At 48.8% G+C, this 24,457-nt stretch overlaps 1 protein-coding gene across 1 annotated transcript in view; it reads left to right on the top strand.

Moving 5' to 3' along the window:
* Positions 1–9,907: 9,907 nt before the first annotated feature.
* The window catches only part of SLC4A9 (solute carrier family 4 member 9), a 54,523-nt gene continuing 39,973 nt past the window's right edge, over positions 9,908–24,457 (top strand). Inside the window, exons 1-6 of the mRNA XM_056862899.1 lie at positions 9,908–10,212; positions 15,635–15,795; positions 18,083–18,232; positions 21,300–21,361; positions 22,329–22,486; positions 24,114–24,201. Of these exons, the coding sequence (XP_056718877.1) occupies positions 9,908–10,212; positions 15,635–15,795; positions 18,083–18,232; positions 21,300–21,361; positions 22,329–22,486; positions 24,114–24,201 (924 nt within the window). The remainder of the gene's footprint in view (positions 10,213–15,634; positions 15,796–18,082; positions 18,233–21,299; positions 21,362–22,328; positions 22,487–24,113; positions 24,202–24,457) is intronic.

Raw genomic sequence — 24,457 nt, 5'->3', positions numbered from 1 at the left:
CCAACCTCCAGGTATTAGCTGGAGATCTCCTGCTAATATAACTGATCTCCAGCTGATAAGAGATCCGTTCCCCTGGAGAAAAGGGCCTCTTTGACAATTGGACTCTATGGCATTGAAATCCCTCCCCTCCCCAAACCCCATCCTCCTCAGGCTGCGCCCCCAAAACCTCCTGCCAGTGGCAAAGAGGGACCTGGCAACCCTATCTTGAGCTTGTTTTGGGAGGTCTCCGGGTTTATAAATGGGGAGTTCCACATCCGCGCTTTTATGTTGCGCGGGCGATGCACAAAGAGAGAGAGACGGAGTCCGGGTACAACATCTTTATTACAGGGACATCATGGCAAAGTGGGAACAAAGCCCACTCGCCCTACTTTTATGCCCTCAGATACCCGCGCTCTTTTTCCCTTCTCGTGCTCTAATTGGTGGGTTCAAACTGCGCTCCAACAAGACTATTGGATGGGTTATCGTTTGAGGTTTCTGCTGTTCCCGCTTTACACTCGAGGTTTATTGCATACATAACACCCACGTTGTGCGGTTGTTTGGTTGAGCTCAATGTTTCATGGCCACTATTAGGATCGCCAGCTCCAGGTTGGGAAATACCTGGAGATTTTGGGGTAGGAGCCTGAGGAGGGTGGAGTTTGGGGACGGAAAGGTATAATGGGGTAAATGCCATATGGGGTATAATGCCATATGGGGTATAATGCCAATGGGGTATAATGCCATAGAGTCCACCTTCCAAAGCAGCCATTTTCTCCAGGTGAACTGATCTCTGTTGCCAGGAGATCAGTTGTAATAATGGGGGGATCTAGCCTCTATGGCAATGTTTGTACTAGCCTGAAGCAAAAAAAGAGGATTGGTAGTGGTAAGTGGCAGCATCCCTGCCTGTCTTGTGCCCTTTGTCAGTGTTCTATAGGGCCCCAACCTTCTGGTATATGGAGGAGCTGGTGAAAATGAAATGCATCAGGGTTGGGGGGGGAGATGGCCGAGTCAATGTTCTGACAGACCCCTGGTAGATCTGTGGAGCGGCAGTGATGGAGATGAAGAACGCTTTTATTTTATTTCCTGGGCATCTTCCGTGTGGTTCGAAGTCTTTGAAATCGAAGTCCCAAACAATTGTAAGGGGAGCAACATAGTGCTTGCTTTGGCACTTTTTCCTGACAAAAATGTTTGCACTTAGCCTGACTTGAACGACGTTTGGACTGCAGAGCCTATTTTGGCTGTGTCTGAAATAACCTGTCCTTAGATAATTTCAGCCTGCCCATGCTGACTGAGGTGGATGGGATGCTGAAGTGTGCCTGCCCAAATGTCTCTGGTATTGGACTAGGGTTGCCAGCCTCCAGAGGTTGGCTGGAGATCTCTCGCTATTACAACTGATCTCCAGGAGACAGAGATCAGTTCCCCTGGAGAAAATGGCCGCTTTGGCAATTGGACTCTATGGCACTGAAGTCCCTCCCCTCCCCAAACTCTGCCCTCCTCTGGCTCCACCCCCAAAATCTCCAGGCATTTCCCAACCTGGAGCTGGCAACCCTACTCTCAGGTACTACGAAGGATGCCAGCCTCCAGGTGGGACCTGGAGATCCCCTGGAATGACAGCTCATCTCCAAGCGACAAACATCAGTTCCCCTGGAGAATATGGCTGCCTTGGCAATTGGACTCTATGGTGTTGAAGTCCCTCCTCTCCCCAAACCCCACCTTCCTCAGGCTCTGCCCCCAAAATCTCCAGGTATTTCCCAACCTGGAGCTGGAAACCTTATATTGGACAGCATGTCAATATTTGATTGGACTAGTATCGGCTTGGTGACCAACGTCAACAGGAGAGTGTAGCACTGCTTAGCTTCGCACTGTAAAATACATGTGTTCAACGTGTGAGCAAATGAAGATGTTTTCACCAACAGGTAAAGCTTAACGAACTAGGCACCAAGCAAACACCTGCAGGGAAGGCATTACACAGTCACGGCACCTCCACAGAGCAAGTGCTGGTGCTAGTGTTGCAAACTCTGGGTTGGGAAATATCTGGAGATTTTGGGGGAGGAGCCTGAGGAGTGTGGGGTCTGGGGAGGGGAGGGACTTCAATGCCATAGAGTCCAATTACCAAAGTGGCCATTTTCTCCAGGGGAACCGATATTTACAAATTCAGTATGAGTGGTTTTCTGCTCCTTGTAGGATTAGTCTAATTGATGGCATGGCAATCCACAGGTTTTGGTGTTGTGGAAATGGCCATCCAGAGTTGTTACATGTTTTGGCTTTGGCTAGGGTTGCCAACCTCCAGGTGGTGGCTGGAAATCCCCTGCTATTATAACTCTTCTAAACTACTCTATCTCCAGCCAATAGAGATCCGTTCCCATGGAGAAAATGGCTTCTTTGGTAATTGGACTCTATGGCATTGAAGTTCCTCCCCTCCCCAAACTCCACCCTCCTCAGGCTCCGCCCGCAAAATCTCCAGGTATTTCCCAACTCGGAACTGGCAACCCTAGCTTTGGCCCAGGTTTCAGTGTTTTTGGCAAGACAATTTAGACACATTCAGAAAATGTAGCAGGCTATGCTTTACCTTTTCATCCCCAAGTGGTCTTTGCTCGATTAGTTGAAAGATGCAGTAAATATCTCTGATTGGGAATTGGTGATACATTTGTTATCTTCTGCTAAAGTATGTATTGCCTTCTCTTGGAATGAATCAGATTCTCTCCTCTTCGGTAGAGTAGTAGTTTAGAAGAGTTTGGTCAGATGCTTTTATGTCTGGTATGCTTTAAAAGCCTGAGAAAAACTTAATCAATGACAGGGTGTGTGTGGCCGAGTGGTAGAGCATCTGCTTGGCATGCAGACGGCTCCAGCTTCAATCCCTGGCATCAAGAATCAGTTGGTAGGTCATGTGGAAGACCCTGGAGAGCCGCTGCCAGTCTGAGTAGACAAGGCTGACCTTAATGGGCCGATGGTCTGATTCAGTATAAGGCCAGCTCCATGACAGGTTTATAGGAGGAGGAGGAGGAGGACAAGGAGAAAAGTTGGTTTTTATATGCCGACTTTCTCTACCACTGAAGGAAGAATCAAACCGGCTTACAATAATCTTCCCTTCCTGGTTCTCCAGATTAGAGACCACTGCTCTAAACTACCACTCTTAACCACTACACCACGCTGGCTCTTAACCACTACACCAGGGGTGGGGAACCTTTTTCCTGCCAAGGGCCATTTGCACATTTATAACATCATTCAGGGGCCATAACCAGTTGTAGATCTCCCTTTGAGGGGGGGGAGGCTAGGGTTGCCAGGTCTCCAGCCACCATCTGGAGGTTGGCAACCCCAGGGGAGGCCACGCAGAGAAGGCCTGGAGGGCAACCCCGCTTCCCCCATCCTCCCCCCTCCCAGGCGGGAGGGCAGCCAGCGGTGGGCCCGAGCAAACAAGGCGCCAGGGGGGCGCAGCCCGCAGCCGATCCGCAGGGAAGGAAGGGAGGAAGGAAAGAAAACAGAGAACGAGGAAAAGGGAGGGAGGGGAAAAGAGAGAGAAAGGGAGAAAGAAATGGAGGGAGGGGAAGAAAGAAAGAAAAGGATGGAGCGAGACAGACGAAGAGACAGAAAAAGAGGGAGAGAGGGAGAGAAAGGAGAGTGACAGAAAAAGGGAGGAAAAGGAAGAAAAGCCTTCCCCCCCACACACACACCCGCGCACGCCGGCCCCACGCGACCAGGCCCCAGCCTCCACGCCTCACACACACACACACACACACACACACACACACACACCTGGCCCCGGAGCTACTGAGGGCCACGGAAAATGTCCTCGGGGGCCGCATACGGCCCCCGGGCCTGAGGTTCCCCATCCCTGCACTACACCATGCTGGGTTTTGCTTATTGATGATTGGAATGTGAGATTTCAGGATAATAGTCTTTTTTTAACTTGTTATAAAGAGAGTTACGTATAGGGGGAAACCTTGGGTTTTTTATTTATTTAAAACATTTCTATGTTGTCTTGTCACCCAAATATTATCCCCAAGACACCGAACATCTACCATTTAAACACTGTAACATTACAGTATTTAAAATAAAGTATATATACAATAATACAATAAAACATATAAACAGACATGACGCCGAAAGCCAGGGAGGAGGCGAATAACAGTTACTGGGGGTATACCAAACCAAACAAAAAATTCTTGACCAGCTGGCGGAGGACAACAATAGAGGGAGACAGTTGAATCTCTCTGAGGAGGTAGTTCTACAGTTTCGGTGCCATGACCAAGAAGGCCCTTTCTTGGGTTGCTATCCATCTAGCTTTGGATGACTGGATTATAGAGACCATAAGAATTATTTTGAGAATATATATATATATATATATATATATATATATATATATATATATATATATATATATATATATATATATATATATATATATATATACACACACACACACACACACACACACACACACACACACACACACACACACACACATATACAGAGAGAGAGAGACTATTTATAATTCTATATTGTTTTGTTTTTACAGTAAAAAAAAAATTAAAGAAAAGTGGAATCACATGGAACAGCCTCTTGGAGAAGGTTTTTTGGTGGTGTGATGACCGGAGAGTGCTGAACCCAATTCTGGAAAACAAGAATTGTTTTGCAATTGATGGTGAGCTGAGTCATCATTTATCATCTCCCCGGTTCTCTGCCTCTGTTTTTGTGGCACTAAAATATTGCAGCATCAGAACCTGACATGGCTTAGCCTGAGCAGGACTGAGCCCTTTCCTTGTGTTTACTCCAGCTGAGCCAAGTTCACATGTCAGGCACAATAAACGTCTCTGGGCCGGTGACGGCCAGGGCATTTTGCAGGGCCTGCTTGGATGTTTAGCAACATGCAGGAGAGCCGGTCTCTTGTCACATGAGAAGGAATCACTGCCAGCTCAGAGATCCTCCTTGTTTCCATTGCTTTCTTCAGAGGGAAGGCACTCCAGTCTCAGGAAACAATGTCATTGCAAGGTGAAGATTGCTAATGGGCATGTTGAAAAAGCATTCCAGAAGATAAAAAATAAGGCCAAGGCTGATGGCGCAAAATACAGTAAAAATATATTTTATTACTCTGTTAAAATTCCCATCGTTCCCTATGTGTTTTTCCAAGAGGCTTCTTCGGGGAATAGATTTCCCTGAAGAAGCCTCTTGGTGCAATGCGCTGGGAATTTTAACTGAGTCATAGAATACATTTTTACTTTATTTTGGCCTTATTTTTTATCTCCTTATTTTTTATCTCCTGGTGACTGGTGCGGCACCTTCATTTCTCCTTGAAATAGCATTCCACAACAGGCCTCCCTGTTCCCAACCACAGGCGCCTGCAAGCAACATCTGGGAGCTTTGCAGCGGTGGGGAACGCTTTGCTTTGCTTTGTGGGATCTTCCTGGAGATGCAGGCGGCACTTTGCCTGGCTCACGTTCCCACTGATGCTGGTTCCCATGGGCCTCTGGACATGCGGACAAGGTGGCCTGTTTGCAGAAATAAGTACCAGATATTAGCCAAGCATCTGTGCTCTCCTGCTCAAATGGGTTTTTGTTCTTTTGTGCCATTGTGGTTTGTTCCCCTTTGTGTATGGAAATCATAATTAACTGACTTTTCAATGACTGGATGTTAGGGTTCACGGGGCGGCGAGGAGTGCTAGGGCCTTTATCCCCATAGAACCTTTTCAGGCTTTTAAGTATGCATAGTGAACACAGTGTGTGTGTGTGTGGGGGGGGGGTAGGGTTGCCATGTCCCTCTTTGCCACCGGCAGGAGGTTTTTGGGGTGGAGCCTGAGGAGGGCGGGGTTTGGGGAGGGACTTCAATGCCATAGAGTCCAATTGCCAAAGCGGCCATTTTCTCCTGGTGAACTGATCTCTATCAGCTGGAGATCAGTTGTAATAGCAGGAGATCTCCAGCTGGCACCTGGAGGTTGGCAACCCTAGAGGGGGATCATGGCAGCAAGCTGTGCCCTGACGGACATGTATTCATTGGAGTTTATACAGTGTTTCTGATCGCACACAGAAAGCCATATGTATATAGAATAAATATTTACACCCCAATGAACACATGTAGGTCAGTGGTGCTCATTCACTATAGTTTACTCTTTGTGTTTGCTGTCAAATCACAGCTGACTTATGGCGACGCTATAGGCTGGGTTTCAAGGCAAGAGACGTTCAGAGGTGGTTTGCCATTGCCTGCCTCTGAGAGAACCATGACTGGCCCAAGGTCACCCAGCAGGCTTCAGGTGGAGGAGCGGGGAACTGAACCCATTTCTCCAGATCAGAGTCCCCCGTTTTAACCACTACACCACGCTGGCTCTCCTAGGAAGTCCAAAATGGGTTCAGCTGGTACCTGCATTGTGACAGGCATGAGGGAGACTGTTAATGGCTCATGACAAAACAGACAGATGATTCACTATCGCTTCCTGCTAATTATTGTTTTTGACATTACATTAAGCAACCGAAGAGTATGCCTGCATTGCATGCCTGTGTCCTAGGGTTGCCAACCTCCAGGTGGGGGCTGGAGATCCCCTGGAATTGCAACTGATCTCCAGACTACATAGATAGCTTATTCATTCGTTAATTCATTTAAAACGTTTATTGCACTTCTCCTGGAGAAAATGGCTCCTTTAAAAGGTGGGCTGTGCAGCATTATACCCTACTGAGGTCCCTCTCCTCCCTAAAGCTAGGGTTGCCAGCTCCGGGTTGAGAAATACCAGGAGATTTTGGGGCAGAGCCTAAGGAGGGCAGGGTTTGGGGAGGGGAGGGACGTAGGGTAGTCTGAGGCCTCAAAGTGCAAAGTACAAAAGCCCCCTCCCAGTAGCATTGCAAGATTTCCATTTACAGCACATGCAAAGAAAAATCAGTCTGGTTTGATGAGCCAGAGGTCCAATGATGAGCCAGAGGTCCAATGAGGTGCCGTAGTCAGACCAGAAGCCCCGGGTGTTAATCGCTATTCTTCTGTGAAGCTCACTGGGTGACCCTGGCTAGTCACCCTCTCTTAGCTTAACTACTTCACAGGGTTGTTGTGAGGATAAAATGGAAGAGAGGAGAGAACCACGATTGCTGTCATGAGCTTGGAGGAAGGATGGAATAAACACGTGGTAGATAGCCTGATCTCGTCAGATCTCAGAAGCTAAGCAGGGTCAGCCCTGGTTAGTATTTAGATGGGAGACCACCAAGGAATACCAGGGTTGCTGTGCCGAGGAAGGCACTGGCAAACCACCTCTGCTAGTCTCTTGCCATGAAAACCCCCAAAGGGGTCGCCATAAGTCGGCTGCGACTTGACGGCACTTTACACACACACAGATTGCCTCAAGGTGGCCCTGTGATTCAATGCTTTGTGAAAAATCATGGTGACAAACTCAGTCCTTGTGGTCTGCTTTAAGGTCTAGGTCTATCACAAGGGACACATGGGCCTCTTTCACATTGGCATTCTCAACTGGTTGTTATCTGTTGGTGGCCAATTCCAAGTAAAGCGATATTGGGACGGGGATTTCATACAGCGAATTTAAATCCCATTGCAAACTGTGCCTCTTTTTTCCACCGCCCTTCTTGCGGAATTTTCTTTTTTTGTAATTTTCCAACTTTAAGCTATAGCGCTAGACCAATATAGTCATTCAATGAATTCTGGCAATACAACATTGAATGGCTATATTGGTCTAGCACTATAGCGCAAAAGTTAGAACATTTTTTTAAAAGCTGAAAAAGAATGCTTCATGAAAAAAGGCGGGTGGGGGGAAGCGACACATTTGACAGTGCCTCAGATATTTCAGACACCACACTACAGCGATTCAGAAGTGAAAATGGAATAAAACAGTTTTTTAAAAACCCCTAAAAAAGGCTTAGCCCTGCTTTGTGAACGGGACATAAGCAGCTTGTATGAAAAAGTTAAAAACAAATCCATTAGCAGCCAGGAGCAAAAATTCTGTAGCAACCAGCTGCTAAAATGGATTATAAAGGATATTTGAAAGGGGCCTTATACAACCACAGCTAGGTCACCAGTTTGATGCCGTTACTCTCCTTGATCCAATGTGATGATGTGAGTAGATAAAAGACTTAAAGGCAGAACTTCATGCAGAATGTGGTTCATGATTTCCGCCCCCCAGGATTTATTTTATTTTATTTTTTAGAAAATGCTGCTGCCGGACTAAGGATTTGAAGGGAAGGCCTGCAGCAGGTGAGGGGGGGGGGGCTTTTAAACCCTTTACCCCAATACTTAGGGATGCCAGCTCCGGGTTGGGAAATACCTGGAGATTTGTGGGGTGGCGACTGAGTGGGGCAGGGTTTGGGGAGGGAAGGGACTTCGAAAGGGAATAATACCATAGATTTCATCTTCTGAAGAAGCCATGTTCTCCAGGTAGGGTTGCCATGTGGGTGGTTTTGGCAGGCAATTGCCCCCCAATCCACTCACCTGCTCTGGAGCAGCAGTCGTGCATGCGCAACGCAATTACGTCACTTCTGGGTTTACCCCCCGGGAAGCACCGCATCGCTGTCGAAGCTTTAGCACTCAAACCCAGGGTTTGAGTGCTAAAGTGGCTGCAGCGATGTGCTGCTTCCAGGGGTAAACACGGAAGTGACGTAATTGCATGCGCGTGTCTACGTGCGCACACAATCGCCCCAGCCCCGCTCCCTAAAATCTCCCACTGATCGAGAGGGGGACCTGGCAATCCTATCTCCAGGTGGACTGATCTCTGTCACCTAGAGATCAGCTGTAACAGCAGATCTCCAGCCACCATCTAGATATTGGCAACCCTACTTGTACTGCTTAATGTAGAAAATCACCATCCCAGTGGTGGAAACCGCTGTCATTTAACGCCCCCCATGCATCCTGGCTGAGCATGTCTGATTATCTTCTTTGAGGTTTGGCAAAACATGGTATGCACCTACTGTATGTAAAAAAAATTATGCAAAAATATTACAAATATACCTATAGTTTCTTTTAAATAATAATAACTGAATTGTAATGGCCTTGAGTATATGCGCATTCGCTGTGTGTGCCAAGCAGGCACAAAGTTCGAAAAGCAGCAACCCCTCCGCAAACCCTCCTCCTTTCCCACCATACCATTTTAGAAACTGTAACTTAAAAAACATCTTTTAAAATTTATTTTGTGGGCCATGCTAAGCTAGTGCCACCTACAGGGAACCGGAAGAATAACTAAAGATGAGACACCCGCAGGGCAAACACCGCCCCCCCCCACTTCCATCCATCCATCCATCCATCCATCAAGAGTACAGAGGATTTCCTGGCTGCTACTCGCACTGGATTGGGGCCAGTGGGAAGAGTGTGTAAGATTAAATCCAGTTTTGTCTGGAGAGACCCTAGCATTGCAGGTCACAGTCTGAGCTGGAAGACTCAGGTGTGAGAGAGAAGTCCCAATCCGAGGTCAGTGCTACATCCCTTGGTATCCATCTGCATCCCTTGGAGCACAAGATGACCCTTGGATCAGAGAAGCCCGAAGCACTTGGCACTTTCCAGCTCCTTCAGATCCTTCCAGCTCCCCCTCCCAAAAGGTTCAGCTGTGTCAGGTTTCGCCTCCTTCCCCCTCCACCTTGTCTCCAATTTCACTATTCCCTGGGACGGCTTGCCCTGGCCGGTGCTTCAAATAGTGTCCCCGTGTAAACAAGGCGAGTGATGGCACCCATCTATGCGGGCAGAGTGGTCCCTGTGACCAGGTGAGCAGAACGGGGCTGAGCCAGCGAGTTCTGACCTGTGCCTGCCGGATGGGGCTTCTCTTCCTGATAAGACTGTTTTGAGCTTTGTCCTCCTTCCCGTCTCTGGTTCTGGCCTGAGCAGGTTCCTGGGCTCTTATAAAGACATCATGTCTCGGACCGGCTCAGTTCCTGTCCTGCTGGGCCCAGGAGCCTCGCCAAGAAGGAGAGAAGGGATCGACTGACGGAGGAGGAGGGGTGGTGCTCTGCCTGGCATCAGCATGTCCATTGCAAGGAGGGCTGAAGCTCACAAGGACTGCCTCGCGGAGAACCTGGATCTTCAAGCTGAGCTCAGGAGCAACAGTGGCGAGGCGGACTGGGCACCCTCCAGCCGCAACTCGGTGGTCATCTGCCAGGCGGTGGGGAGAAGTATCTTCACTTCTCACACCTCCTCTGCAGCGGAGAGAGTGAGCCTGATGCTCAAACACCACGAGGAGAGTGAAGAGGCCTGCTACCCGGTGCTCTTCATACAGCTGTCCGAGCTCTTTAGCACCCCTGAAGGCCTGGAGTGGAGGCAAACGGCCAGGTAAGGGGCCCAATGCTGGGCAGGCAGGCCCCAGGGCCTCAGGTAGCAGTAGGGTTGCCAACCTCCAGGTACTAGCTGGCGATCTCCCGCTATTACAACTGATCTCTAGCCGACAGAGATCAGTTTACCTGGAGAAAATGTCCGCTTTGGCAATTGGACTCTATGGCATTGAAGTCCCTTCCCTCCCCAAACCCCGCCCTCCTCAAGCTCTGCCCCAAAAACCTCCCACCGGTGGCAAAGAGGGGCCTGGCAACCCTAGGTAGCTGGGCGGGCAGGAGTGGGGCAGAGAGATTACTGGGGTGACTCAGTGTTAAGGTTGCCAGGACCCCCTTGACCACTGGTGGGGAACAGAGGGTAGGGTTGCCAGCTCCAGGTTGGGAAACCCCTGGAGATTTGGGAGTGGAGCCTGGGGATCAGTTGTAATTGTGGGAGAATGGGCAGGCCCCCTTGGAGGTTGGCAGCTCTAGCTGCAGTAGTTGTAATGCCTGTGTGAAGGGTGGCTCTTGAGAGCTTTGTTGGTGGTATTTTATGGTAAGGAGTATGACAAGCCACCTCTAAAATGATCCATGTTTTCTAATGAGAAATGGTTTCTACAAATCATTCTACATGCTTATTGTGTATGCCTTATTCTGTAGTCTTCAGCTTGGCTCACTTTCTTGAGTGATCTGCTCTGCCTGTTGATTGCTGACTTTCAAATTATAGCACACTTGTGTTGTTTTGTCAGCAGGCTTGGTACCACATGTGGACCGTTTGCTGGTGGTGGTGAAGCTTGTGAGCATACACAATAACTGCCATCCTCTCCACCTCCTTAACGTTTATATAGTGATTTCAGTGTTGAAATAGCATTGCATGCAATACCTTGTTATAAATGTTACAACAACCATGCAAGGTAGGCCAGTATCGTTGTCACCATATATTGCCAGTGAGGCGCTGACGAAGAGAGAAAACAAGTTGCCTAAGGCCACCTCGTGAGTTTGTGCAGAGGAGGACTTTGAAGGAGGGAACTTCCTGATCCCAATTCAGAGTGCTTTTTATAGGCTTCACCCAGGCTCCAGAATGCTTGATTTTAGCTGGCAGCCCCTGGTATGAGAGAAAGTGATGCACTGGAGGACACTGGGGGGGAAACCCTCCCCCTCTGGATTTTAAACTCAAGCCTGATAGAAATATGCAGCAGAAATCTAGGATGGAAAATGTTTCACTTGAGCAGACACATAAACATTCACTCATGTATGGAAGTTATATTATCGCAATTCTCTGCGTAAACAGCAAACACATTGTAGAGTCTAGGGTTGCCAGCCTCCAGGTGGTAGCTGGAGATCTCCCACTATTACAACTGATCTCCAGGCGACAGAGATCAGTTCACCTGGAGAAAATGGCTGCTTTGGAAGGTGGACTCTGTGGCATTATTTCCCATTGAAGTCCCTCCCCACCCCAAAACCCACCCTCCTCAATCTCCACCCCCAAAATCGCTAGGTATTCCCCAACCCAGAACAGGCAACCCTAGTAGAGTCCCCTGTGTTGTATTTGCATTCAAATTTAGCCTGCCCACTGTCCTTCAGTCTTTCAGCGCCAGTGTTTTTGCTTCAGTAAATTGGGGTGGGGGGCACAAAAATGAAGCTGGAATCAATGATATATTCATCTTGAGTACAATATGATATTCTAAATTTTAAGCATGCATTTTTTTGGCAAGTGACCTCTTGCGAAGCTTATCTTCAGCTGCAGAGCACACAGCCATATACACCCAGGTTTAACAAAAACTTGGTCTGCTGTGTTTGCAGAGTCCAGCCCTTTAATTCTTACAACAAACATCTTGCAGCAATTTGCTGATGGATGATTGTTCTCAAAGCTTATTTCACAGGGCGCAATCCTGTGCATATGTAATTAAAAGTAAAACCGGAAAAGTAACTATTCGCATATTATCAGGACATCAAGCTTGCTCTGCTGTGCGTGTAAACAGTAAACCTTTAATGGATTTGTTTTTAAACTCCACCAGCTGCCTGCAAAGGCCAATCCTGGGCATGCTTCACTCAGAAATGGAAGGCTTCTGCTTGCTGGCATGCCCTGGTGCCGATCTGTCCCCACTCCGAGTGCCCCTCTCTGCATCGATCAATCTTTTCCCACCCACCCTGTGACAATCTAGCCATCCCCCCCCTCCGATAGCTTCAGGTCTTTGTGTTGATTATGTGTGCCGTTTCTGAACGCCAGAAGTTGCCTCCCTCTTTCCTGTGTTTCGCCCACATTTTCAAATTTGAGATAAAACAGGTCTCTGAAAATGTGGGTAAAATGCAGGGAAACGCAGGGGGAGAGCGAGGCGACCTCTGACGGTCGGAAACGGCATGCAGAATCAACACACCCAAAGTCATCAGAGGGGTGATGGCGAGTGAAGCAGGCAGGCATAAAAGACCATAGTCAAATTATACTCTTCTCTGCCCTGAAAGTCAGCAAGTAGGAGAAGATGGGACTCAGTGCATGCACCCAAGTGGCCGCTGTCCTCATACTTCGTCCCCCAAGTCGCAGGAGAATTGGGGTGGAAAGACCAAGAAAAACTGAGAGTGCTGGGGGGTTCAGAACAACTTCCATATGTGCCATCTCCTGCAATTGTGGTACATGTGTGGTAAACACCTGGAGATTTTGGGGGTGGAACTTGAGAAGGGTGGGGACTTCAATAGGATATAACCCCACAGAATACACCTAAAGCGGCCATTTTCTCCAGGGGAACTGGTCTCTGTTGGCAGGAGATCAGTAGTAATCCCAGGAGATCTCCAGCTAGTACCTGGAGGCTGGCAACCCCAGGTAAACAAAAAACAGCAAAGTAGTCCTAAATGCAGGAATATCAGGTCTGTGATGAATGAAAGTCTATGTTAAATGCACTTGTACCAGGATGTTAAATTCCATTGATAGCCATGCGGGAAGGTTGATCTGCAATTGCGTTTTACAATATGGCTGTGCGGTTTCAGTTAAACGTGAAAAGGAGCACCACATGAGATGTGTTTGCTGTTTCTGTCGCACCTCAGCTTACACTTTCCAAGCTTTTTGGTGCCCAGCAAAATTTAACTGTTCCTTAAGCAGAACGTTTTAGGAGTCTTTAGAAACTAGAATGCCATTTGTGAGAATGATAAGAGCCACTGGGAAATTTGAAATGGAATATAATTAACAGCATACCATCGTTTTTTGCCCTGACCTGAATAGCCCAGGTTAGCCTGATCTTGTCTGATCTCAGAAGCTAAGCAGGGTCGACTGGCAAGTATTTGGATAGGAGACCTCCAAAGAATACCAGAGCCGTGAAGTGGAGGCAGGCAAGGGGAAACCACCTCTGAATGTCTCTTGTCTTGAAAACTCTACGGGTTTTTTTGTTGTTGCCATAAATCAGATGTGACTTGATGGCAAACAAAACATCATTAAGCTTTGCAATGGACTGTGATGGGATGATAACAAACCCAACTGCATATGGAGGCCATATTCAGCCATTTGCCATCTGAGCAGCCTGGATTGCCAAGTTCTACTTTGAACCTGAAAACGATCCTGCAGTTCCCGGGGAGAAAAGGCCACCGGGTTGCTTCGACCTACTTTTGGGGAAGAAATTGGCTTCCTTCCATTGGGTGCTGACTTCTCTCTCATTTTCTGTCATGGCCCAGAGGCTGGGTTGAGACATGTCATCAGGTTGTCCAGTAGGGTTGCCACCTCTGGGTTGGGAGATACCTAGAGCTTTTGAGGGTGGAGCCTGGGGTGGAACTGTGTGGGGTGGGGAGGGACCTCAGCAGGGTGTAATGGCATAGCAGCCATTTTCTCCAGGGGAACTGATCTTGGTTGTCTGGAGATCAACTGTAATAGAGAGAGATCTCCAGGTGCCACCTGGAGGTTGGCAACACTATTGCCCAGCAAATCACTGCCCCTCCCTTCAGAACCCTTTGTCTGCAGGAGATACTCCCCTGGCCTGAATGTGAAATGGCATTGGTAGCACCTATTTCTGTGGCCTCTTTGCATTGGGTGCTGATTTTGCTGAGCACAGTGGTGGGGATACAATCCAATACCAACTAATGGAGGGAGTATTAGATGACTGGGAAACTGACTTTCCCCACTTTCCTGATCTTTGCAGAAAATGCGTGCATCTGTCAGTTTTAAAGGGACAAACATTTGAGATTCTGCCCAGAGATCTCAGACATCCACTATGATGTCAAAGGGAACAACAGGCTTGAACTCAGGGCTAGTTCTCCATCCCAGGCACCCAAACGACTGCTTGTGGAAAAGAAACTGATACACCACAGGGGCACAGCTGACTCTTGGATGGCCACAACATGGGAACTGACTGGCATCCCCTTCTGGGTCTGTGCTGCGGTCAGGCAGGTCCAAGCCAGCAGTCAGACCACCTGTTGATCAAACCTACCTGCACCCATTGGTGTTGTTACCATGGCCTGAGTGGCACAAGGCTTGCTCCTGACCACTAGCAGCCGTCCAGGGACTTTCCTGACAAGTCAAACAGCTATTCTGTTCATGGCAATGGTGCCTTATAGAGTAAGAGAAGCAAAAAAGATAGGTCCCCGCCCCAAGAAGTGAACAATCTAAACTCTCAGAGTGATGGGAATAAGGAAAAAGAGCTAGGAAGAAAGAACTTTCCTGGGGTAAACAAGAGCCAGATGCTCTCAGCCTGGTTATGGTCATTTATTCACGGGAGTTTTACCTGCGGTTTGCTGCTTGCTGGACCCACACTTTTCTGTTGGGAATCTATGCACTAGCAGTCTCCAAGCTCAAATCAAGTCCCCACCCCTTTAAATGCTGCTTCGTAATTGGCTGTAGTGAGAGAAAAGCGTCGTCCCCCAAAAACCCAATTGCCGCATAAAAAAGCATTTTAAGAACAAAAACAAAAAACTGAGGTACCTGAAAGAAGAGGGGGTGTGTGGAGAAACTCAAGCCTTGTTTCTAAAATCCTTTCTTCTGCTCAGAAAGAGCTCCGAGGGAGCAGGAAGCATTTGAATCCCCACCCCTTGACACGCTGCTTTGTAATTGGCTACATGCTTTCTGCAAGAGAAACCAAGCTTCTGTGTCTCGCGCTTTGCCTTATGCATGGGGATTTCACCTGGGCTGAACTTGGGGGAGATGGAAACATTGGGTTAACAGAGGAATGGGAAGTCCTGGGATTTGTGAGGGCTGGCAGCGAGGTCATCTCTAACAGATGGAAAACTCATGCATAACTCTAAGGAACAACCGGGGCGAACAAGAGTGAAAGTACCCAAGCATAAATGCCCTAGGTTTCTTGGGCCACAAGAGTTCATTCTGGTCACATTCAAGTTTCCCTTAGTAGCCCTGAGGGCTGGAAGGTTTGCATCTGAAAAAGGAAACATGTCTTCACACCATGTGAGAAAAGGCTGTTTCCCAGCATGCCGAGGGCTACAGTCAGGGGACTAACTTGGCTGTTTCGTTGCAGATGGATTAAATTTGAAGAGAAAGTGGAAGATGGAGGAGAGCGCTGGAGCAAACCTCACGTGACCACTCTGTCCTTGCACAGCTTGTTTGAACTACGGACATGCATAAGGAAAGGAGCTGTCCTCCTTGACTTGGAAGCTCGCAGTTTCAAGCAGATAGTTGGTATGTGGCCACCGGTCGGCCTGTCTTCCTAGGGACACGTCCTTCTTTGCCCGAGTATTGGGTTACCGGCAGCTCCTTAAGCAAAAGCCCTGACACTTAATAGCCAGGCACGTACACTCATGTGGGCTTTGCCATGGCACTGTTCGTTCTGTTGGAGCAGCCCTGGCCTTCTCTGGATCTGGGGCAGTGAGGACTCTGACCTATGTCTGCCTTCCCTGAAGCCTAAGGCAAGACAGCTGTGGCAAATCCTCCAGCTGTGCGTCACTATCACCCACAGCCTGAACAGTATGGGGAAGTGAGCACCCCTTATGCTCCCCTTACACTATCCTTTGCAGTGGAGAAGGGCCTTGGCTCAGTAGCAGAGCATCTGCTTGGCACGCAGAAGGTCCCAGGTTCAGTCCCTGGCATCTCCAGTTAAAAAAGGACCAGACAGTAGGTGATGTGAAAGACCTCTGCCTGAGACACTGGAGAGTCACTGCCAGCCTGAGCAGACAATACTGACCTTGCTGGACCAAGGGTCTGATTCAGTATAAAGTAGCTTCATGTGTGTCCATGGACTTTTATGCAGGGACTGCTTCGGGGCTTCTTTTTGATTATGCATGCGTTTTTCAACTGTCAGAGGTCGCCTTGCTTTCCTCGTGGGTTTTGCCTGTGTTTTCCGGATGCTGTTTTAGCCAGAATCTGGAAAATGCAGGCCAAACCCGCGGGGAGAGTGAGGCGACCTCTAACGAATGGAAAACACATGCATAATCAAAAAGAAGCCCCGAAGCAGTCGGCGGGGGTGACTGCGGGGAAACGTCCCTGCATAAAAGGCCTATGTGTAACCACACAGAGGAAGCCCAAGTGCAGGGGACCAGGGGTAATTAGAAATACACTGGGAAAGAAGAGTGAGAAAGAATAAAACCAACACTGGTGGCAGCTGCTACTGAAACAACATTGGTTTAACCTGCCCAGTTAGTTGGATGTCCAATGGCCAATCAGAAGCCCTGCTGGGCAAGAGACCCACTTGGCCCCACCCACATTCTGAAAACACATGGTGGTTGCCAGGAAAGGTGTCTGTGGGGACCATGGCACCCACAGGCACCCCGTTGGGGATCCCTGCTCTAACCACTACACCACACTGGCTCTCAGCTATCCTTTCTCCTCCTGGCAGCCTCTCCCTGGGAAAAGACTGGCTAAGTTTCAAAAGTCGTGCGGTAGCAAGTTTCTAAGGTAAGTTGTGTGACAGCCACTGTCGGGTCCAACCAAGTCACACAAGCTGTGTAGAGTCTGCAGCTGGGCCCAGGCAAGTTGTGTGGCATCGTTGGGTGAGTTGCACGAATTGCATGGTATCAAGTTGCCTGGTGGTTGTCACTGGGCCTGGCCCTGACAAATCTCTCCAGATCAGAAGGGGGAGAGGGATGCACTGAGAGGCTAAAATGGCCCTGGAAAGGGCCATCTCCTCCCCCCTGACCTTTACTGATAGAATGCAAGGTTTATAAGGCTGGTGATACAGTTTTGGTTGCCTTAGCAGCCCACACAATGGCTGCTGAGATCTCAGAGGGCATTAATTTCTGATGGCTATGTTTCTGTTATTTGGGGGTGGGGGGAGTTAACCCTCCAATGTTGTTTTTTTAAGTTTTCAGATTTTTCTGCAAACCTGGGGCTTTTCTCAGGGTTGAAGAAAGATCTGTCTTGTCTATTCATGGCCCCATTCTCCAGATTTAAGTATCCTTAGATGGGGCCATCTTGAAAATGACATCTATTGATTATTGACATTCTAGCATTATTGTATTTGGTGAGTGGGATTATGCAGGTAATAACACATATGTTAAATTGAACAGACGTGCCAAAGATCAAATATCTCTCAGTCTGTAAAATGCACATTGGAGGCTTCTTCAGCCTCAGTTTGCCTCAGAGAAGCACAGAAAAGGGAGAGGGCGATTAGACTTTCAGCTGCAACTTGGTCCCATTGTTTGAAACCAGCTTGCCTATGCTGTAATTAGCATTTTAAAGGAAAAGCATCCTTAAAAACATGTATTTTTTCCTTTAAAATTTTAATAACAAAGAGGGGAGCCCAGTTTCCAATAACGAAACCAAGTGGAGGCCAACGTGGTCTCCATTCCCTGCATGACTCCAATCCTGTGCAAGTTTAACGTTTGCATTCTGCAGTAGGAATCGCTGCTTCGAAACGTGGTGGTGATTGATTTCAGCATTCTTCAGTGGATTCCCAAAGGAAACAGTTTTGCAGCAAATGAAAACCTCCTTCTTGTGGGTGCTCTCAATGTGGCTTTGGTTTGTGTTCCAGAGAAGGTGATTGAGACCCAGATAGAGAAGCACGCCCTCCAGCCAGAGCTCACGAAGAAGCTCCGGTACGTCTTGCTCCTCCAACCCCAGCACCACACGACCCGATCCCAACTGAAGATGCTGCTTGAGGTTGGCCTGGGCCCTTGCTCTGGTGCGTAGCTGTCTCCTAGGCTGTTGATTCTCTTCCCTTGTGGCTTGACTCCAACCTACAGCAGATCAGAGTGCTGTCCCTAGACTGCTGGAATCACAGCCCATTCAGATCGGAACCCATTGGCCTAAGAGGGGCAAAAGGTAGAATCACAGAGTTGGATGGGATCACCAGGGTCACCTAGTCCAACCCACTGCACAATGCAGGAAATGCACAAATACCTCCCCCCACACCCCCAGTGACCCCTACTCCACGTAGGAACTCTACCTCCAAAAATGCCTCCCCCAGAGCTCATTAAAAAATTCCCAAAGGGAAAAGCTGAAAAAAGCCAAATCGGCTATCTGGCTTCAGCTTTATTCCCAGTTTTAATATTTGGGTTAAATTGAACCTGAAAGAAGCTGAAAAGGCCTTTTTCGGGTTTATCTTCAGTTCGGGTTTATCTATATGCACAGCCCTAGTTAATACCTTGAATTGAGGACAATAATTAATGGGCAGCCAACAGAGTGACTGTAGACTGGGATATAGGGTTGCCAGCTCAGGGTTGGAAAATTCCTGGAGATTTTGGGGGTGGAGCCTGGGGAGGGTGGGGATTGGGGAGGGGAGGGACCTGAGCAGGTTATAATGCCATAGAGTTCACCCTCCAAAGCAGCCATTTTCTCCAGAGGAACTAATCTTGGTCGTCTGGAGATCAATTGTAATAGCAGGAGATCTCCAGGTGCCACCTGAAGGTTGGCAACTCTAGAGTGATATGCACATTCTGCCTGGTGCCTGATAATAACCAAGCTCTGCATTTTGAACTAACTAGAGCCTCCAAATTGACTTTGAGGGGAGACCTACGTAGAGTACATTACAGTAGTCTAATCTGAATGTTACTATTCTATCCCAGGGTTGCCGACCTCCAGGTGGAGCCTGGAGATCTCTTGGAATTACGACTGATCTCCAGATGACAAAGATCAGTTCCCCTGGAGAAAATGGCTGCTTTGGAGGGTGCACTCTATGGCATTATACCCTACGGAGGCCCCTCCCACTAACCTCCACAGGCTCCACCCCAAATATCCAGGGATTTCCCAACCCAGAGCTAGCAACCCTATTCTGTACCTGGCTGCTTGAGGAATAAGTTCAAGCTGAGGCTTGTTACTTTGAAAAGAAACAGTCCCTACCACGAAGACTGGACATGCTTTCCACAACCTCTCTCCAAGCTAGAATGGAGAGAGGTTGTGGAAAGCATGTCCAGTCTTCGTGGTAGGGAGAGAGAAAGAGAAAGAAGGGAAGCGACTGGAAGGAATGGACCCCTGAGAGTAGCATTCTGGGTAACAAAGGAACAATGGTAGGAGTGGACAAAAGGAAAGTTCGGGAAGCACCCTATCCAGTCTTTATTGACTCTATGCTGCCCTTCCTTGAGGTGAGGGTGGGGAGAAGGGCCCCTCCCGGATAAAAGCAAGGTCAGAAAATAGAAACCAGGAACTACTGAGACACCAACGCGCTGGGATGGAAAGCAAAGGCGGCAAGACATTCGGTGGGAACATTCCAGCCTTCGCTCCCTCCCACCCCACCCCGTTGCAAGGTTTCATTCCTACTAACCTCCTACACATACAAGAGAAAAGGCACAGAACAGCTCAGACTGTCCTCTGACCACAGATCCACTGATTTCCCAGGACTTAGACTGAGCATTGCTCGTTTCTGTTCCAAATTCAAAGGACTACCGTACTCATTTGTAACCTCATATCACACCACTTGCGTTTTCTTGCATTTGTCCCTAGATAAACATGCCTAAGCGCTTTGCTCAATAGGAAGAAAACAGGTGATATTTGCTCACAATGAAGAGGTCAAAAATTAGTCTCCAGCTAGTCCACGAGGCACAGAGTTATGTTTCTCTGAACCGCATTTGCTGGGATTTAATCCTGCCCTTCGTGAAGAGGAGCTTCCAATTAATCGGACCCAAAATGAAGTCCCTCATACCAGGACCTCTAGCCTAATACTGCCTGCAGTGACTGGCACAGGTTCTCCAGGGATTCAGGGTTTTCCTAGTCCCAAGATCCTTGAAATACCAGAGATTGGATTGGAGACCGTAAACATGTAAAATGGGTAATGGTGGCTGGAGATCTCCTGGGATTACAACCAATCTCCAGGCAACAGAGCTCACTTCACCTGGGGTAAATGGCTGCTTTGGAAGGTGGACTCTATGGCATTATACCCCACTGAAGTCCCTCCCCTCCCCAAACTCCACCCTCCTCAGGCTCTACCCACAAAATCTCCAGGTATTTCCCAACATCAACCTTAAGGAGTTCCTCAGGGCCTGCAAAATGGAACTATTCCACCAGGCCTATAACTGAGGACAGCTGTGAATTATCCATTGTTCGCTGATCTCCCCCCACCACCACCACCACCACTCTTGTCATCTGTGGGGGTTGATCTGCTGGAACCCGGTCCCGTAGTAGCGATTTGAGTTATTTGGATGCCGTCTTGTTTGTCTAGTTATTCAATGTTATGTTTTTAACTTGATGTTTTATGATTTTATGTGATTTTATAGTCTGTTATCCTCCCTGAGCCTAGCTTGGCTGGGAATGAGGGCAGACCACAAATTTGAAACGAACAAACAAACCCAGATCTGGCAACACTACCTGAAGCCCCAGTGTCTCTACTGGCATTAAGCAACATTGCACAGTCTATTCCAGGGATGTCAAACCTATGGCCTAGGGTCTGGATCCGGCCCCTTGACAGCTCTTATCAGGCCCACGAACCAGCCGAGGCAGCCATCCCTCCCCAGTCCCAATCTGGGCTGGCGAGGCACGGCACGGCCCGACCCAGTGACATTTAGGTCATATCTGGCCCTTGTAATAAATGAATTTAACACCCCTGGTCTATTACTTCCAACAAAGCCAGTCCTCTGGTGTCTGGCTGAAGAGGACTTTTGATCTTCCCACCTATTTGAAGAGCCAGTAGACAAGCAGCTCCTCCACTTTGTAAATATTCAGGCTTAGAGAACAAATGAACCTACAGACTCAATAGTGGGGCCTTGGTGTTTAGAAGTATTATTGCTTCCTTAGTTTCCCCTTAATTTCTGTTGCAGACAAAGCCCACAGCCACTCAGATCCAGAGGGTGAAGTTTTGGAGACGCCCCTCAAGGAACAGGTAAGTAACATGAATTAGATGTAGGGCATGAGTCAGACGTTAGGCATAGGGCATGGGTAGGGTTGCCAACCTCCAGGTGGTGGCTGGAGATCTCCCTCTACTACAACTGATAACCAGTCGACAGAGATCAGTTCCCCTAGAGAAAATAGCCGCTTTGGCAATTGGACTCGATGGCATTGAAGACCCTCCCCTCTCCAAACCCCTCCCCCCTCAGATTCCACCCCCAAAATCTCCAGGTATTTCCTAACCCAGAGCTGGCCACCCTAGGCATGAAGGAGGGTGAAAAATGCTTAAGAGGCCTCATGCAGGGGTCCTGTACCTGCCAGGTGCTCCCCGAAGGGGGAGGCTGTCCCCTTCCCACAATAATTCCTTTTTAAAAGTTGCCTAGTCTTCTCACAGCTCAGCAAGGCCAGCTCTAAAAATTAGGTGGGACTTTGTAAAATACAAGCTATCTTTTTCAACAAGGTACGCAACTAGGGTTGCCAGCCTCCATGAGGAGCCTGGAAATCTCCTGGAATCGCAACTGACCCCCAAACTATAGAGATCAGACTATAGAGGCAGGCGGACAGCGTGGCTCCTTGGACTCCTGGAGCAACCTGCCCCAGGAAATTTGGTCCCCCAGTCACATCTTCTTTGGCCTTTTATGCAGGCACGTTTCTCCGCGATCACCCCCGATGACTGCTTCGGGGCTTCCTTTTGATTATGCGTGCCTTTTCTGCCTGTCAGAGGTCGCCTCTCCCCGCGTTTTTTGCCCGCGTTTTCCAGATTCCAGTTAAAACAGCATCTGGAAAACATGGGCAAAATGTGCGGGGAGTGCAAGCCGACCTCTGACGGTTGGAAAAGGCACACATAATCAAAAGGAAGCCCCAAAGCAGTTGGTGGGGGTAACTGCAAGAAATGTCCCTGCATAAAAGGCCTTTGCTTTCTGGGGACGTGGGTTGCCATCTCTGCCTTGTTTCCTTTGCAGCTGAAAAATCGTTTTAAGAAGAAGATTCCAGCCGGGACTGAGGTGGCCAACATTCTTGTAGGGGAAGCCAGCTTCTTGGAGAGGCCCTTCATTGCCTTTGTGCGCTTGCAGGACTCTGCATTTCTTGGGGGCTTGACGGAGGTCGCTTTTCCTAGCAGGTAACAAATGAGCAAGCAGGGTCACTTGACAAGGGTGTGTGGACCATACCAGAAGCCCCTGCCCACAGTCCTCACCTCTGAGCTGCCACGGGAAATTAATGCAGCCGTCAGAGCAAAAACGCACAATGACATACACTGTGTGATAGCTAGGGAAGCTATCTGAGGGCAGGAAGGGTTGTCAGCTAGCTGATCTCGGCCTGGACACCTGCCATTAACATATGGAGGTAGGGTTGCCAGCTCTGGGTTGGGAAATATCTGGAGGCTTGGGGGGTGGAGCCTGAGGAGGGCAGGATTTGGGGAGGGGAGGGACCACAGCAGGGTATAATGCCATAGTCCACCCTCCAAAGCTGCCATTTTCTTCAGGGGAACTGATCTTAGTCATGTGGGGAGCAATTGTAATAGTGGGAGATCTCCAGGTGTTAACTGGAGGTTGGCAACCCTATATGTGGGCCTTCTGATACAGCAGCTGAATGAGGTTCATCTGGGTGTTATTTGTTTGCAACTCCTTTCCTTGGCATGTGGGGTTTGGATTGGAAACTTGGGGCTTAACCCTTCCTCCACACACTGTTTTCCCAATCTGATTGGCCCCAGGGTGCCACCGTTTGCCCTAATTTTATGTGAAATTTTACGTGCTGATGGGCTTCACGTAAGTTTCCCCAACAGGGCTGGCTCCTTGGGGACATTTCAGGCTAGGAAAATGGTGTGTGGGGCAAGGCTTTCGTCTCTTCTCCCTGTGCACTGCGGTCCTGATCCAAATTGGGGCCCCAAACATCTGAGAATGATGTTCTGAGATTGGAACTCACAGACCGAGTCCGTTGACAAGAATGAGGATGGTGGACTCTATGGCATTATACCCTACTAAGGTCCCTCCCCTCCTGGAAAAAGTGTTTTAGCCTCCAGGTGGGGCCCGGAGATTTCCCAGAATTACAACTGATCTCCAGACAGCAGAGATCAGTTGCCCTGGAGGAAACGGCAGCTTCAATGTGTGGACTCCAGGTTCTGCCTTAAAGTTGCTAGGCCTCTTGCCAGCAACCATTGTTGCTTACTGCCACTCAAAGCAGCAGGGAAAGAGAGAGAAAAGCCAGTGTCATGCATGGTGTGACATCACTTCTGGGAGGAACCCAGAAATAAAGGCACGTAACACTAGGAATCACCAGAAACTCTATGATTTTACCATCGAGTTTCCAGTAATTCCTAAAGCTACCTTACATCACTTCCTGGTTTTCCCCGGAGGTGGCGTAGCAGTGGAGAAGATGCCAACTTTAAAAAACTGTTTTCTCTCACTGCCACTCTGAGCAGTGGCGGGTAGGAGTGGCTGCCAGCGGGAGGGCTCCCACCATAGCAGGAGACCTTGCAGCCCCATAAGCCAGAGAGTTGGCAACCCTAGTGTGTTCTGTTGCAGGAGATTCCATCCTGCTCCTGCCAATGAGAACAGCCCGGGCATAGGATCCGGGCAAAATGACTGCTGATCCAGCACAGCTTTGTCTCTTGCAAGCCAGGTAGAATGCTACCCTCTCTGCCTGCGCTTGTACCGAGGAGAGAATTGTGGCCACAACGTGACGCTTGTTCCAGGTGGGAGCAAATGAAGTTGGGTGGCCATTTATGGTGTCTGTGTGGCTTTCTCTAGGTTCCTCTTTATTCTGTTGGGCCCCAGAGTCAAAGTGAAGGCCTACCATGAAATCGGCAGAGCTGCAGCCACTCTCCTGACAGATGAGGTGAGTTTGGTGGTAAGGCATGTGGGGAAAGGGTTGTCAGGTCACCCTTGGCCACCAGCTGGGGGTGGGGCAGGGTTGCTAGATCCAGGCTGGAGCTTGGAGAGGACAGGGACCTCAGTGGGGTGCAATGCCACAGAGTCCATCCTCCAAAGCAGCCGTTTTCTCCAGGGGGGCTGATCTCTCTAGTCTGTAGATGAGCTGTAATTCCAGGGGATCCCAGGTCCCACCTGGAGGTGGCATCCCTACGTGGAAATGC

This window comes from Euleptes europaea, chromosome 17, assembly GCF_029931775.1.
Source record: "Euleptes europaea isolate rEulEur1 chromosome 17, rEulEur1.hap1, whole genome shotgun sequence".
In the NCBI taxonomy this organism is placed as follows: domain Eukaryota; kingdom Metazoa; phylum Chordata; class Lepidosauria; order Squamata; family Sphaerodactylidae; genus Euleptes; species Euleptes europaea.
Note: the sequence above shows the minus strand (reverse complement) of the source record. Positions and strands in the feature narration are given on the sequence as shown.